Here is a 15,998-nt window from a genome sequence, read left to right on the forward strand (position 1 = left end):
TCCCTGCTCAGGTCTGGGTCCCTGCCCAGCCAAGAAGTTCTTGCTCCTGTGCAGGTGGAGCTTCCTGGGCATCAGTTCCTGCCCGTGGCTCTTGTGCCATTGCTGGGCCCCCCCAGCAGAGCCTGGGCCATCCTCTGCCCCCTCCCTGCAGCCCCTGCCAGCCATGGCTGAGGGTCCCTCTCAGGGGGTGCTCCCTCAGCCTTTGCTGCTCCCAGAGCTGCTCCAGCCCTTGGGCATCTCCTCTGGAGCTGCTCCAGGAGCTCCCTGTCTCCTTCAGGTCCCTTTGGTTTGGGGGGAGCTGGAAGAAGTTTCCTTTGCGAACGTGAAAGGCTCGTGATTCATCTGATCTTAAAAACATTTACAGCTCATTCTTCTTTTGTACAAATGTAATTACAAAGACAGAAAATTATGGTAATCTTGGTAATACCTTGGTTTAATGGGGCTGGTGGAAGGGAGGGGAGCAGCATTCCAGCAGCAAACAGCTTCCTGCTTGGGAAATAGTGTTGTCAGGGGCTTGGTGAAAAGGAGATTATTGTGACAATTTGCTGTCAAGAGCGGCAGAGATCTGTGAGAGACAACACGCCTGCCTTCAGCTGGGCCTGGAGATGTTGTAAATACCCAATTTGGAGGGGTGGGACAAAGCAGGACGTGCATGCAAATGCCACTTGTCACTTCTTTCCACTTGCGGTGTCCTCTCTGCACTGAGCGGTGTTTCAGGGTCCCTTTGAGGCACGGCCTGAGTCTCTCACAGAGGGCACCAGCACTGGTGGGAGCTGATGGGCTGTGCTGAGTTGTGGTTTCAGCCTGCAAGGCCGGGTTGGACGGGGCTTGGAGCAGCCTGGGCTGGTGGGAGGTGTCCCTGCCCATGGCAGGGGTGGCACTGGATGGGCTTTGAGGTCCTTCCAACCCAGACCATCCTGGGGTTCTGTGATTCAGCTGAGATGCCGAAATCAGGCTTGGAGCACCCACACTGAGTCTGGAGGGTGGGGGTTCATTTCCCATGAAACCCCCCAGAGGATGGAGAAAAAATGCTGGAGAGAAACCCTTAGAGGGGCATTCTGTGATCTGACAGTGTGGGCATACACAGGGGAGCTGGAAGGTACAGCAGCTTTACTTCAGAACTGCAGCTGTAAATGAAATGCCAGCTCCTGGCGCAGGGAGCATCCCAGAACAGACTCCAGGGATTACAGCAGGTGCAGCTTTCCTCCCTGAGGAGGCACAGGAGCAGCACTGCTGGGAGTGTGGATCCTCTGCCTCCAGATGAGTAACCAGAGCTGTGCCTGCTTGAAGTTTAGGGATGTTTCCAGAGTAGTTGCTGCTGCTGAGCTTTTGTAGCTCTTTGGGAGCAATTGTCCTTTTCAGGATGAATCATCCTGAATGAATTCATGTACAATGGGAGAAGGGGTTCATATACCTGCTAATTTCTCTCCCTCCCTCTCATCATGACAAGCAACAATTGAATTTTTGTATGAAATTGTACCATCTCCCCCGTGACTGACAAATGAGATGCAGTGGGAGGGCTGTGTCTGATAATGAACCCTTGTCAGGGACTGACAGGAGCAAGGGAAAATAATACTCTGGAGTTTCTGTGCAGCCTCTTGAACACAAACAGAGCCTGGGCTGGAATAGGGTCCCTGGGAGTGCTCAAACCCCATGGGGATGCCCCCCAAGCTGCTCTAGGGCAGTCCCTGGCTGGTCTCAGCACTGGGGCATTGCTGGGCACTCTGGACACTGAACAATCCCCTTGGCATCCCCGAACACCTGAGAGATGGGTTTGCTGCTGATCTGAAACGCAGGGTCAAGCTCCCTCACCAGGAGGGAAATGTGTGTTTTAAGTGCATTCCTGGAATCCCCACACACGGGACAGTGCCAAACAGAGAGGCAGGTCTTGCTGTGCCTCTGCACCCTCCTTGGATCAGGCTTTATTCCAGAGTCAGCTCTGGGTTCTTTGCTCTCCTTGGCTGGATTAACGTGACAGGGACGGGATCTGCCCCCTAAGGTAGAAATCTGGTGTAGGAGCAATAGTAGTTGTTGTTGTTGTTCTCCCTTCTGAAACCGTCTCCTACAAGATCCCACTTTAACTGGCAGTTTCCCCCATCCCTGGGAGTGTCCCAGGCCAGGTTGGACAGGGCTTGGAGCAGCCTGGGCTGGTGGGAGGTGTCCCTGCCCATGGCAGGGGTGGCACTGGATGGGCTTTCAGTTCCCTTCCAACCCAAACCATTCCACGATCCTGTGATTCTCTGGTGCAACACTGTTTTGAGCTGTGCATTCCCAGCTGGCCCAAGGCAGGGAACGGTGGCAACAACTGCAGTTGTTGTGGTGCCAGCCAGGAATAAAAGAGAAGGGTTTGTTGCACAGTTAACCCAGGAGGATCATCTGCGTGGAGCTGGATGAACACTCCCCATGAGCAGCCTCCCAGAGTTTGGGAAACACGTCTTGGGATGGATTTAGGAAGTGACTGGTGGCTTTTGTGCTGGCCTGAGGGAAGGAGAGCCCAGAAGCCTGGGCAGTTTTCCTGTGTGTCGGGAGACAAATGTCCTGTCACAGTGCTGGCATCTCTGCCACCGAGTGGCTCTGAGGCTGAAATCCACCCCTGGGTCACAGCCAGGATTGCTTGGAAGCCCCTGCTGGTTTTGTACCAGAGCAATCCCACGGGATGGATCACAGGGATGAAGCAAAGCCCTGCCTCCCTGGGTGACTGCACATCCCCAGGGATGGGAGCCAGCCTTGCCCGGCTCCTTGGCTGTGGTGCCAGGACAGACCCTCACCAGGGGGGTTGGCACAGCTGTTTCCCAGAGTCTGGCAGCTGGTGCTGGGCACGCTGAGCTCTCTGGGAACACGAGTCCCATTCGGAGCCAGCTGGAATAGCTGCAGGCACAGAGCAGTTCCCCAGGGTACCCTCACCGGGAATATGGACTGCCAGCCCCTGCTCGGGGTTCAGAGCTGAGCAGGGTGGAATGCAGCCAGGAAAAGTCATTTCTCCTCACCAGCAGGAGCTGCTCCTCCTTCCCTGTCACAGCCCGGGGGGAATCAGGGCAGGGAGACTGGAGAAGGTCCAGGGCTGCTCCTCATCCTGTCCCCTGATGGCAGTCCCACATCTTTTCTCATCCGGCACTGGGATGGTTCTGGATTCAAATAATCAGCGTTATTGGCACTTGGGGTTAAAACTCGGTTTCCTGAGGTTAGGGATGTGCTTTGCCTGGCTGTGCCTCTGGAGCTGTTGTCGCTGTCTGGAGGAGCTGACAGGGTTGTTTTAAGATCTTCATTGTCGATGGGGTTAAAGGAGCAGCTGGAAAAACTCGGGGCAAAGCAGTCACTTACTGATGAGCTGGAGCTGCGTTTGCTGTGATTTCTGCTACCATGAATACCAAATGCACTGAACTCAGTGTTTGCTTTTCTGTATGTTCAGGCTGTTTCACAGATCCCACACAGCTGTAGAAAACCAGATACAAATTTTCACACCTCTTGCTGGGCTGATCAGAGATTTCCTTGGAGTTTTCTGCTCCCCTTTGCCTCCCTAACATGTGTTTTCCCACTTGGAGCGATTTGCAGCTCGGCTGTTTTGCTTTAAGCGCTCCCTTGAGAGCTGGGGCTCCATTTTCCCTTCAGTGCAAGTACCCACATGGAAATAACCTTCCAAACACTCTTTTTTGTATTCAGCTCTTTGAGTCATGCAGGCAGGTTTGGGAGGAAGTCAAGGAGCTGTGTGATGAATCCATTGAATATTGTCCTGCAGGGAGCAGAGGTGTGTTTTTATTGACCTGGGGAATCAAGTCCTGTGAGACCTTTCCTTATGAGGCTCAAATATTCGGCTGCATTGACACTTGTGGCTGTTCAGGAGGATATTGGCCCATCATAAACCTGCAGTATTAATGGGGTAATTCCCTGATATGCTGTAGCTGGAGTTTGTTTTCTCAACAAGCTGGTTTGCCCATTACCTGCTCTGTTGCTGAGTTTAAGCTGTAATCTGTTCTCGTGGTAAGGTTTGGCATTTGTTCAGATCTTGGGGGCTATTTCCCTGTGTTTTATGGATTTGATCTGTAATGGATGTCTCCACTGCCCTCCCCTGGACTGCATAATTATCCATAAAAAATACTCCCTCAATTCAGGAGTGTAATGGTGCAACCACAGTCAAACCTGTCCCCTCTTCCAAGGCTATTATCCTCTCCATAAGCTTATTCCTCATCTGGGAATGCTGGAATGGGTATAACGAACTTTCATTTTGTACTCAGGCCCAGCCATCACATCATTCCTTTTCAGTGGTTCCTGTCTGCTCTGGTTGTATTCTGGACCTGTGTGTTTCCAGCAGTAAAACTGCCCTTCCTAAGGAAAGAAAAAGGTTCTACTGAAGGATGAAAAGGCCTGTTTTTCTGCATTTCTTTGGCCAGATCTCTCTCTTTACCAATATACTCAGCTGTGGAGGCAAACAGCCCTAGAATAATTTAGGTTGGAAAGGACCTTTCGGGTCATTGGTTCCCCACATTCCCTCAGCACTGCCAAGCCCTGGCCTTGCAGGGATGGGGCATCCACCTTTTCTCTGGGCACTGCTGTGCTTGGGGTTCCATTTACCACTCAGAAAGAAATGCTTCCATCAGCTCCCTTGGCCCCTCATTATCCACGTTCCTGGAATCAGGCCGGAGCACTGGGAATGCCAGTCCAGTACTGGGGGCACAGGACTGTGCTCACAGCATGTTATGGGGCGTGAGGGAGCCACTCCTCAGCAAACTGTTCTTGGGAACAGCCTTGGCAGAGCTCTGCCCCTGTTCTTTGGGGTGGGTGCGTTGTTAATTAGCGTGGGGAGGACAAGTGGTTTAATTAAAGCAGGGACAGTGCTGCTTCCCTGCCTCTGGAATGGACACCGTGTCTGGCTCTCGCTCAGCACCGCTTGGCAATATTGATGAACATCAGGGGTTTGGGGAAAACAGGCAGGGAGGAACCAGGGGATTGCAGGTGGTCTCCCATCATCCCAAAATACATCTCAGGTGCTGGAAAGGGATCAGATTGCCATTATTTGCTGCTTTTCTTGTCCAGCCCCAGAGGACGAGGGCAAAATATCCCTGGAGGTGAGAGGAGAGGGGCAGCTGGAATTCTGTCCTGTCTAAAGGGATCCATTAATGGGGGTTTCTCTTGTGTTGCAGCGTTCCCACATTCCAGAGCCTTCCCGAGGAGATCCTCAGTAAGCTGGCAGATGTCCTGGAAGAGGTAAGTGCTTTTTTAATGCTGAGACTTTGGAGTCCAGAACCTTCCAGTGGCAGTATCCAGGCTCTGCTGTTCCCCAGGAGCAGCTTCCCAGTCGTGGTTGACTCTTCCAGCACGCTGAGATAATGAGAGGAACTGTTTGAAAACTGAATCCGGTTGGGAACAGGGTTTATATATTTTTGTCTAAATAGAGTTTTGATCAGGTTGGGGAGGGAAAGAATCACTTCCTGTGATGCCCAAAAGGGGAACAACCTTCTCCAGCCCCTGGTTCAGTGGTGGGGACAAGAGGGGAATGTGCAAACACCATTTCCTTCCAAATTCCACGGGACAGTGATGCTAGAGGGCAGTTCAAAGGAGGTGTCATGGAAAAGGTGCTTTGGGAAGAGTTACAGCAGAGAGGGGGTGGTCTGGATGCAGCTGGGCTTTGCCTACCCGGGGGCTCATTAATGTCAGGCTTTTAATAAGGCTTGACATAAAACAAACCCAAAGAAACCAGCCACAAAACGACAACAGAAACACCACCTAAAACGCCAAGCAAAAAAAAAACCCCCCTAAAACTGCAAGAAACCACCCCCTAAAACTGGGGAGTCCACTTGAACTGCTTTTCTCCCAGGGCTGTTCCTCCTCTGCCTTTCCCTTTGGTGTTCAGAGAAGTCCCCTGGCTGTTTGCTGTGCACAGGAACTCCTGTTCCCAGATAAGCTCTGTTCCCTCTCTGCTGGAGAAGGGCACGTGGAGTGGGCTGCCAGCAATTCAGTGTGCCTGTCTCCAAGCCCCTTCTGACCACACACACAGCTCCGCTTCCCTGGATCACACACCCAGCCTGAAGCTCCTTCTCCGGAGTTAAGGGAGGGAATCCAGTCTACAGAACTTTTGCAGGGACGTTTAAAGTTCTGTGGAAGAGGAGGGAAAAATACCTTAATAAATGTCCTTGAAGAAGTGAGGCCCAAAAGGGGGGGTAACTCTGGACCCTGGGGGTGGATGGTGTGGAAAAGAAGGCTGCTTATCCCAGCCTGGCCTGGGATCCAGCTCCCAATTTCCTGCTTGGAATCAGCCTTTGTATCCTCTGAGTTTGTCTTTGATTGAAGGGACCCTGCTTTACATGACAGAGCATCCCTCTCTGATCTGTATATTTAGATTTATAGGTTCTGTAACGCTGCTAGAGGTGTGTGCAGTGTATAGATGTATAGGTGTGTGTAGGTAAATATATACATTGTGTATATATGAATATACATAGGCAAACATATACATTATATATCTAAATATATACAGGTTAATATACTATCATACAGTAAATAGATACTATGATACACTACAGATAGACTACAGTGCTTCTTGTCCCAGTTAAAGAATGGCTTTAATAAGGCACAAATGGCATAAAGAAAAACAGAATTCCTCTCTGGTGCTCATGGTGCTCCCGGTGGAAAGCGTTGAACCTGGAGATTTTGTGCTGTAATTCCCAGCCATCCTTTTGCTCCACACTGGGAATTAGTATGGATCAGAAGTTCCTGGGATGCCTCTGTTTAATTAGCAGAGTGTGAATACACTCCTCCTTTTATCAGGACTCTGTGGCAACAGTGAATAGAACGGGAGAAATGTGTAAAATTAATTAGCTTTCCATATAATTGGTATCTTTTTAGGCTTATTAGGACTGAGGGTTGCTCTTGGATAAAGGAAACTTGGTGCCTGGTCCATCCTGCAGGTCCTGCAGCACGAGGTGCTCAGCAGCAGGTGCTGATTCCAGGTGGAGCTCTAAACCAGATTTGAGGGAAAATTCAGAGTAAAAGGTTTTGGTGGGGAAAAAATACTTTTTTATTTTATTATTGATCTCTTGTTCATTAAAGGAAGCATCTGGGGCATATTTACTGATGGAACTGTGGGATGAGAGTCAGGGAAAAGCTTCCTGTGGGGGCAGCAGAGCAGTTTGTGTCGTGATGGATTTGATCCCACAGGGACAGAATTTTCTGTGGATTTTTCAAGTGGTACCAATGGAAACATATAAAAATAAAAAGCGTTAGGAAATGAAGTGCAGCTGGCAAACTGCAGTGCAGGAGCCCAGGGAAGTCCTTGGGTGCAGGAGCTGCTGCAGCACTTGGGTCGGGGTAGAAGGTGTTGCCTGGAGATGAGTTTTCCTTTTGCTTTTCCTTCCTGTGGGCACTGCCCACCTAGAGGCCGTGGTAAATGAATGGCTCCTGCTCACGTCCTCACGAGGAAGGAGTTTGGTGTTCCCTGGTCCCTGCAGAGCCTTGTGGGGACCCTGGCTGCTCCTGGGTGGGTGTCGTGGCCACCCTGACGGAGCTGCTCCTCTGCAGGGCTGCAGATGGGGCGGGATGGGGTGCTTGTTCCAGTCCCAGTTAATAAATCCCTAACATTTTGTGTCAGAGGGTGGGATGCAGGTGATTCCAGGGGTGTCTGAGCTTACAGAGTGAGACCGGCCAGTACAGGGAGTGAAGAAATCATTAGAAATCATCAGAAAATCTTTGCCCCCCTCAGTGGGCAGGGAAAGCCCCTCCAGCAGTGACATGGCCACCTGCAGGACATGTGGCAAATCAGCAGGACAGGGAAACACCTTCCCAAATGCTGCTTCATTCAGTATTTTCTTTTATTAATAATTTTTATTGTTTTGGGGGGATGTTCAAGCTTTCAGTGGGAGGTCACTGATAAGATGGTGATTTTTGAAGCTGCCACACTTGCCAGGGTTGTGCAGGTGTTGGGATTTAAATGTTTGCTGGATTAAACCCAGCTCTGCCCTATCTGGAAGATATTTTTGTGCTCTCTAAGCGGATTCTTCAGCCAGTCTGTCACAGCTCTGAAAGAAAGGAGCGAAATACATGGGGTTTTTGTTGGTAATCTTAGATATTTTCCAGGGTTTCATAGATATGGAAAGAAAGGATTTAAGTCAATCCATAATTTATTATTTGCACTGGCAGATTTGCAGACTATTAGAAACACAAGGTGGATGTGGGGGTTTTTACAGCACCTGGGACAACAGAGAGGTCACAGCTCAGGAGATCCAAGGACTCATCTCTTCCCTGATCCAGCCACATCCTAAGTTTCCCCACAACCATTCATTTGCTCTCCCCAGCAAATGGTCCTTTTCTGTAACAATATCATATTATTGCTTATAAAAATAGAAAAATAATGCTTGGGTGCTGATTTTAAGATAAATAACCACATCTGTGAAAACCCCTCCATGAACGTCTGCAGTGCTCCTGGTTGTCCTGCCGTGGGAAGCTCAGGACAAGGGGCCTGCTTTGCATGGAGCATCTCCAGGCCTTGCTATCAGAATTCAAGAGGAGCTTTTCTGAGAGCCTGGGCATTCCCAGACACCAGATGATTTATGGGATGGGTGTGTGGGATGGGTGGGGTACCTGCTTTGTGCTCGGGGCTCTGCTGGATCCTTCAGGGGAAGGCTGGAAGGGGAGGGGGGGTGTCTGCATCTCCTCCTGGGACTTTGCTTTACCAAGCATTTCCCAAATTCCCACCCCCCATCCCTAGTTATACACATATAAAAGCTAATTTTGGTGGCAGTGAACCAAAGAAACCAAATCCAACCTTGTGCTTGCTCGAAAACACTCAGTGATTTCCAGCCTCCAACCCTGAAGAAAGGAATTGTTTCCAACAAGGCTCCTTTCATCTGTGAGCTGCAGACACTCCAGCTTTATCTGTAGAAGCCCCAAAAAATACAGAATTAGCAACTATATGAAGGCAGACCCCAATAATAATTAACTTGCTGGGTGTTTTCCCTTTGATCCAGACTTGGTTGCGCTGGCGCCTCCCATTGCATTGCCCACAGTGACACCTGCTGGCACTTGGGACAGGGATGGAGGGCAGGGCCTCAGGAGCAAGGGAGCAATTAGGGCCAGAAATGAAGAGAACAGTCACCGTGGTCGTGGGGAGACCCCTGGAATGGCCACCAAGCTGGGAATGCTGGGGATGTGGAGCTGGGAGTCCTCCTGGACCAGCTGGAGCCACCCCATGGGATGGGGAGGTGTTTATTTATTATTTATGGTGTTTATTTTCCTTGGGAAATGAACTTGCCCCCACTCCCTGTGTGTTAAACATCCACTTACAGGTCCTGGTACCTGAACCAAGTCCTGCTTCCCCGCCCTTGGCGTGGTGTTTGCAGTGAGGGAGTTCGAATGGCAGGGATTGAAAGTTGTGCTCCTGATAGCACAGAGCCATTTCACCCTCAATCCATAGACAGCAGGCACTGGAGATGGGCAAATATAACCAGGGCAGGGAGGGAGAAACAGCTCAGAAAGGGAGTCCCTGATGTGGGAGAACTGGGCTGGCCTGATTTCCATCCTGCACTCCAGGGGCCATTGCAGATTTCTTATTTACCTTTGTAACCCCTCGAGGCTTTCTGTCCCTCCTAACAGGGAGTTTGCTGTGCAGCTTCCCAAAGAGGAATTTCTCACTGCTACAGGGCTCAGGTCCTGTCTGCCAGCTGGGACTAGGGGGGGCACAGGGGGGATGGCAGGGCACAAAACACGTGTGAGCCACCAGGACTGGGCTTGGGGAGAGCTGCACCCCCTCCCGTCCTCCTGTTTGGGGTTAAGGGATGTTGTTCTGCTGGAGAAGCTTTTTGGCTGGGCTGGGAACGGATTGTTGCTTTACAGAAAAGGGGTTTGGGTTTTGGCTTTGTTTTTCTGAGGCTTGATGGATTTGGGGTGGTTTGTAGGGCCAGGAGTTGGACTCTGTGACCCTGGGGGGTCCCTTCTAACTCAGCACACCCTGTGATGCTCCTGGCCATGAAAATTGTGCTGCTGACCTGCAGAGCTCCCAGGGAGTGGAGCACAGGCTGCAGGTTCTGCCTCTCACCTGGAGTGTGCAGGGACTGTGGGCAGAGCGAGGGGCTGCTCCTGTTCCCCACCCCAGGAGTGTCCCAGGCCAGGCTGGACGGGGCTTGGAGCAGCCTGGGCTGCTGGAAGGTGTCCCTGCCCTGGTCCCTCCCAACCTGACCCATTCGGGGCTTTTCTGCCTGTATTTGGGCATCGTCCCCAGGTTTGTGGGTGCATCTGCTCACTGCAGCTGTTGCTGCTGCAGGGTCACTCCTTGGAGCTCACCAGCCTGTTGGAGCAGCAGTAAGTGTAAATGAACAGTGAAAAATAGTGATTTCTCTCCTTGGGGGAGGTTATTTTGCATTTCTGTTGCAAAATAGAATTTTTATCCAAACTTTCCCGGTTCTGTTGCCAAGGAGACAGTTTCAAACCGGGTGAGGGGCTCCAGGCAACTTCTGTTTCCGTCGGGAAAAGCTGTTATTGCTGTTTAAAATAGCACAGATTTGGGGGTTTCCCATTTCACTGCACACTCAGAGTTAAAGTGCTCTTGCTGCTTTAATGTATTCCAGGCAAACATTTGATCGTGGTTACTCCAGAGGGATTCACTTCCACCATTCCCTGTCAGCCAGGGCGTTTGTTGGGAGCCGGGGCTGAGTTTGTGTCCTGGGGGTTGATAAAACTCTGCTTTTTTCCCACCTTTTGTGCAGTTAAGGAGAGAAATCGAGGGAAAGGGAGAATATTTTGTGGCAACAGCCCAAGTCCATGGGGATATAAAGGGGAGTGTGAGCTGTGGGAATGTTTGTTCCCCGTGGTGCTGCCGAAACCAGAAGGGGTTGTCACCTGCAAGGCCCCTCAGGGCGTTGCCAAACTGGGAGAGCAACTGGTGAATTGTGGTGTTTGAACCTGGAAAATCACCTGTGTCAGTAAAACCCTGCAGGGATTGGCCAAATCAACTGTTGGGCGGCGCTTTGCTTCCCATAAAAGTGTTTTTTAGTGATAATGGGAGGTGTTATTTGCATATTGAGACCCCAAAAGGAAAATATGTTTAATCACAGGTAGCTTGAAGTGTGGCAGAGTGTATTCAATTGATATGAGGTGTTTTTAATTCCTCATGATAGATTATGAACGAGTTTGGGTCCTCATGACAATGCAAATGAGCTGCCTGAATAAGCAGACAAAATTTGGAGGAAATTGAGGAAAATGCATGGAACAAACGTGCTGATTTGTTTAGTCCCAGTTTCACTTTTGGCAGGCGTTGACTGCCATTCCAGAGCCGTGGAACTGCTGCAGGGACAGGTGTGAGGCTGCTGCTGCTTGCTTTTCCTCCCTTTCCCCATGTGTTGATGTTCCAGGTGGGCTGGGAATGTCACAGGAACGGGGTGGTGCAGGTGGGGATTTCAATTCCTGCGAAGGCTTGTGCTCAAAGTGAATTTTATTGATGGGGTTTTTATCCCTCCCTCAGCGTCAGCATCAACCCCATGCAAATTGCTCTATAAATTTAAAATAAAAAAGTTTTTTTATTTTGCTTTATTTTATTGTTTGCTGATTTTTAGTCAGGTGAATGAATTCCACCCTGTTGCCTGGGCATCCTTTTTCTAATTACGATTCTCCACCTCGATTAGCTGTGAATCTGTTACCATTCTAATTAGCAAGCCAAGCTTTGCAGGTTTTCCAGCCCCATTCCTGGCTTTATCTGTGACCTAATACCACTATCCCCTTTCACCTGGATAATTAGCTGTCTTTCATATGGCAATAAATCCTATTTTTTTTTTTCTGTGTCAGTTCCTGTCTCATCTCCCTAGAAAGTCTTGCTGGAGCTCCTCTGCTGTTTCTCCTCTCTGTCCCAGCTTGCTGCTCTCAGCCCCTCTGTCATCTCTCTGCTTTCCCAACCCTTCAGCTGCCTCTCCTGAAGTTCTCCCTTCCCCTTTTATCCTGGGAGTGAGGGATTCAGAACAGAAGAACCAATATTACCCTGCTTGGGTTTGCAGCGTTTTCAGCAAACAAACATATTTTACATTTTATTTTCTTAGCACTGCAGTCTGGAAGGGATGGTTAAGGCAGCAAGAACAGGAAAAATAAGCCTTTTGAGAAGCTGCTTTTGTTTGGAGTTTTACTGGGGGTTCTGGGGACGTTTTTTGGGGCACCGGCAGCAAAACAACACATTGAGATTATTTTCATTTTTATTTCAACACACCCTGGCTGGGGTGGGTCAGACCTGGAGCGCTGGCATCCAGCCCCCTGGTTAATGTGGTGTGGCCCTGGCTCCAAACCCCTCCATTCCAAAGCCCCCTTTGTGCCTCTGCTCCCCTCAGGTGACCTCTGGGTTACACACCCTTCCAAGCAGACCATTTCCCGCCTCTTCCCAAATATTCTGGGCACAAGCACAGCAGCCAGAGGCGCCAGGCTTGGTGGGGTTTGGCTGTTGGGTTGGTCTCCAGCCCAGAGGGTTCTCCGGGAAGGCTGTTGGAGTCGGTGCCTCCGGAGGAGGAGCTGATTCCCTGGCGTCTCTGCCCTCCAGGCTGAGGTGGCCCTGGGGCATTGCGGGTGGCAGGAGATTCCTCAGAGCTGGGTATGGCCTGTTCTGGGGCAGGGTCTGCACCGTGAGCTGCTCTGCACCCCTGCTGCTGCCTCTGGGACACCTGCAGCAGGTCCTGCACACTTAGCCCTGTCTTACCCCATCAGACCTGCTGAGGGGGAACTCCTTTCCCCTTGACACTGGGATTTGTTTGTAGTTTTAAATAAAATTGGCAACAGAAGGAGGGAAATACTTTTTTACAGAAGCTGCTATTAGTGGGCAAACAGGGACCTCCATGAGAGGCACCTGATGGACCACCCAGGAGGAACTGAAAAGGGAGGAAGGGCTCCACTCCTGTTCATTTAGGGTAGAAGTGCTGCTTTGGGAAGGATTCCAGCTTCTCTGGAGGGTCAGGTTGGTTTTAACCTGAACATTTGAAGACCATTTAGACATGGGATTAAAATCTGTCTCTGGCACAAAAACTGGCCTGGTTTAGGGTTTGCTTTGGTTTTGGTAAAGAATTTGATTTATATCTGAGGGGAAACAATAATTTGGAGTGAGGGTAACAGTTCCTGTGGAGCTTGGACTGTTGGATTCCCTGATTGGACTGTTGGATTCCCTGATTTCAGTGTGTCCCGTGGACCTTGTAGAGGGATTCCTGGGTAGTTTTCATGCTGGTTTTCCAGGAAATTATTTTACATATTGTTCTTCCATTCCATTCATAAACCACGTATTGACCCTCTAATCCAACAAAAACACTATTTAAACCCATTCTCTCCAGCTTTTCCAATGTTGCATGACCGTTTATAGATAATGAAACCCAATCCATAAACATTAATGCAAGAACTAAAACCCTAAGAAAACCTTCAATGTTTAATGTCAGACATGCCCCCCTCCCAAAAAAAAGCAGAAAAACCAAGACACTTCTTTTTTATCACTTATCTTCATGTTGTTACTTATTTTCTTGGGAAGAAATCTCTTCTTGGAGCACTTAAACCTGTGATTTATCCTCTGCATTTGGGTTGCAAACTTGGCTTGCTTTGTGCATCCCCACAGCCCCCATGGCTGCAGCTGCAGCCCCTTGCTGGTGTAGGCTGGGGAAGCGTCTCGTGCTGCAGGAAATGGGGTGGTAGGGATTGTCCCTGGGTGATAAAGCACCTCTGAGGGGCCTGAACGTGAACAAATGTTACTTTCTAAAACAGCAGCCCAGTTAACATGACAAATACTCGAAATTTTGTGGCATTTATAATTCATGGATGCTGAGCCTTTATTTGCCAAAGCCTATAAAATATACATCTGTGGCTTGCTGAGCGTTCCCAGCGATTATTCCTTGGCTTTATCGTGGCTGTTCCCTTGGACTCTGCCTTGGCCAGACTTTGCTGCCCAGAACTGGGCCTGTGTTTCTGCAGCTCCACTGGGTTTTCTCTCCCTGAGTTCCACTTTTCCCCTGGATTTCTCCTGTTCTCCACCGGGAAAGAAGGAAATGCAAGATCAGTTCCCACAGTTTGGTCAGCTCTTGCAGCCAGGAATGAATGTCTGGGTTTGGCTTTGATTTTGCCGTGGCCTGAAGGGGCAGTTTCTGGAGCAGCGTGCCCAGAAAACCACGGGACGCTTTGGCTCGAGTGGAATCTGAGCAAATAAATCAGCTCTTCCTCCCTGAGCTTTGCCAAAGGAGCTTTGCCTCCCTCCTTAGCCAGGGGGGACTGAAGAGCAAAGCACGGATGGAGGGCGGACCTGAGAGGATCTGATCCCAACACCTCCTAAAATCAGGCCCTTCCAAGGAGTCTCCTCCTGGGAGCTCAGAAATGTGCCCCCTCAAAGCTGCTCTCCACAAACACTCCTCAAACAAAAAAACCCTGGAGGAGCCCCTGGACACAAACTCACAGAGTGAGTTTGTGTCCAGGGGCTCCTCCAGGGTTTTTTTCCTCTTTCCATCGTGGCACATGAAAAGAGTTTTTAGATCCAGTGGAGTCTGTTCAGGGTCAGGGCAACCACAGAAGAGCCTTCCTGACCCTCAGTCTCCTGTCCCCTTATTTGAAGTGCCGTGAAAAGATTCAGGATTTGTGGTTCTGGGAGAGAACTTTTTCTTTGTTTGTGTTTTTAATTTATTCATCTCCTGGAGAGTCTGAGGTTTATTAATTACTAACCTGCTGCTTTGGCTTTCTGCTTTTATTTACCCATATTTTTTTTGTTTAGGCTGCTGCCTAACTAGATGTATTTTAAGGAACTCACCTAATTCATTCTGTATTATAGTTCACTCAGATATTTTTTAGGGTTTTTTTAAATATTCATAATATAATTTTTATATTTTTAATGTATTTTTAATATTTTAATATATTTTAGATTTATTAGATATATTAATATATTATTAGATTTTAACATATTTTAGACTTTTTTCCTTCTCATTAATATTCCCATGTGCCCGATGTTCCCAAAGCCAAGAGCTGTTTTCTCCCATTGCTTTTCCATGAGCCTTTGCTTGTTTGTTTTCCTGTGGGATTCTCCTGTCAGTCTGGAAGTGGCACCGAAAACACTGAGTGTAAAGATAAATAAATAAACACAGTAAATAAACCCTTGAAAGAAAACATGTCCAGCTTATCCAGATTCAAGGGTTTGGATTAATTCCTCTCAAATCATCCCTGGTTTTACCTTCTTTGGGATTAGACGACCTGATGGTCTTTGCTCCGGCTTCAAACAGCACCTGAGCCAGAGGGTTTGGGGGGGCTGGATGTGAATGGAGAGTCTTTATTTAGAAAATATTGGGGAAAAGAATATTAGGAAATGTTGACTTTGGGGTTTTTTGGTGATGTGTCCGTGCAAATTACCGTTGCTGGGGTGATCCAAGGGATGGAGGTGTCCTATTGAGATGAAGTGTCGGTAAGCTGTGACATGGATTTAGCAGGAGTATTCCACACAATAAGGCAGAAAACAAGACAGGTTAAACTACTGTAATAACAGGAGAAGAGAAAAAGATTGTTTGTTGAATAAAACCCTTGCTAGCAAAGCTGGGAAACCACCAAAACCACAAAAAAAGGAAAGAAAGAAAAGAGAAGAAGAAACGTTCTTGTCACAACAGACATATTATTGCAGTTCAGCTCCTGTGCCACATTCCCTGATGAAAATCCTCTGTCTTGCTGACGTGCTAAAAATGGGTTTATGCTGCGAGGAGAATCCATCTGGGCACAGCTGGCACTGGCACAGCCTGGGGACAGTGGGGCACGCCAGGAGCTGCTGCAGTGGAATTCCTGCACCCTTGACACGGGACAGTGTCAGTGCCAGCCAGTGCCAGCCTGGGGAACTGCTCTGGAATGGTGTTATCCCACAGGACAGTGTCAGTGCCAGCCAGTGCCAGCCTGGGGAACTGCTCTGGAATGGTGTTATCCCACGGGACAGTGTCAGTGCCAGCCAGTGCCAGCCTGGGGAACTGCTCTGGAATGGCGTTATCCCACAGGACAGTGTCAGTGCCAGCCTGGGGAACTGCTCTGGAATGGTGTTATCCCAC

General features: G+C 49.4%; 1 protein-coding gene across 6 annotated transcripts in view; it reads left to right on the forward strand.

Moving 5' to 3' along the window:
- The window catches only part of PRKG1 (protein kinase cGMP-dependent 1), a 266,544-nt gene that overhangs the window by 183,556 nt on the left and 66,990 nt on the right, over positions 1-15,998 (forward strand). For 5 of the 6 annotated variants that reach the window (XM_027898759.1, XM_027898758.1, XM_027898760.1 and 2 more), the window contains one exon: positions 5,139-5,202. In XM_027898759.1, the coding sequence (XP_027754560.1) occupies positions 5,139-5,202 (64 nt within the window). Of the gene's footprint in view, positions 1-1,461; positions 1,467-4,333; positions 4,340-5,138; positions 5,203-15,998 lie in introns of those variants that run through there. The other variant, XM_027898764.1, reaches the window with a different exon arrangement.

Source organism: Empidonax traillii, unplaced genomic scaffold, assembly GCF_003031625.1.
Source record: "Empidonax traillii isolate 1590-97213 ecotype Southwest subspecies unplaced genomic scaffold, ASM303162v1 scaffold620:size424980, whole genome shotgun sequence".
Lineage (NCBI taxonomy): Eukaryota > Metazoa > Chordata > Aves > Passeriformes > Tyrannidae > Empidonax > Empidonax traillii.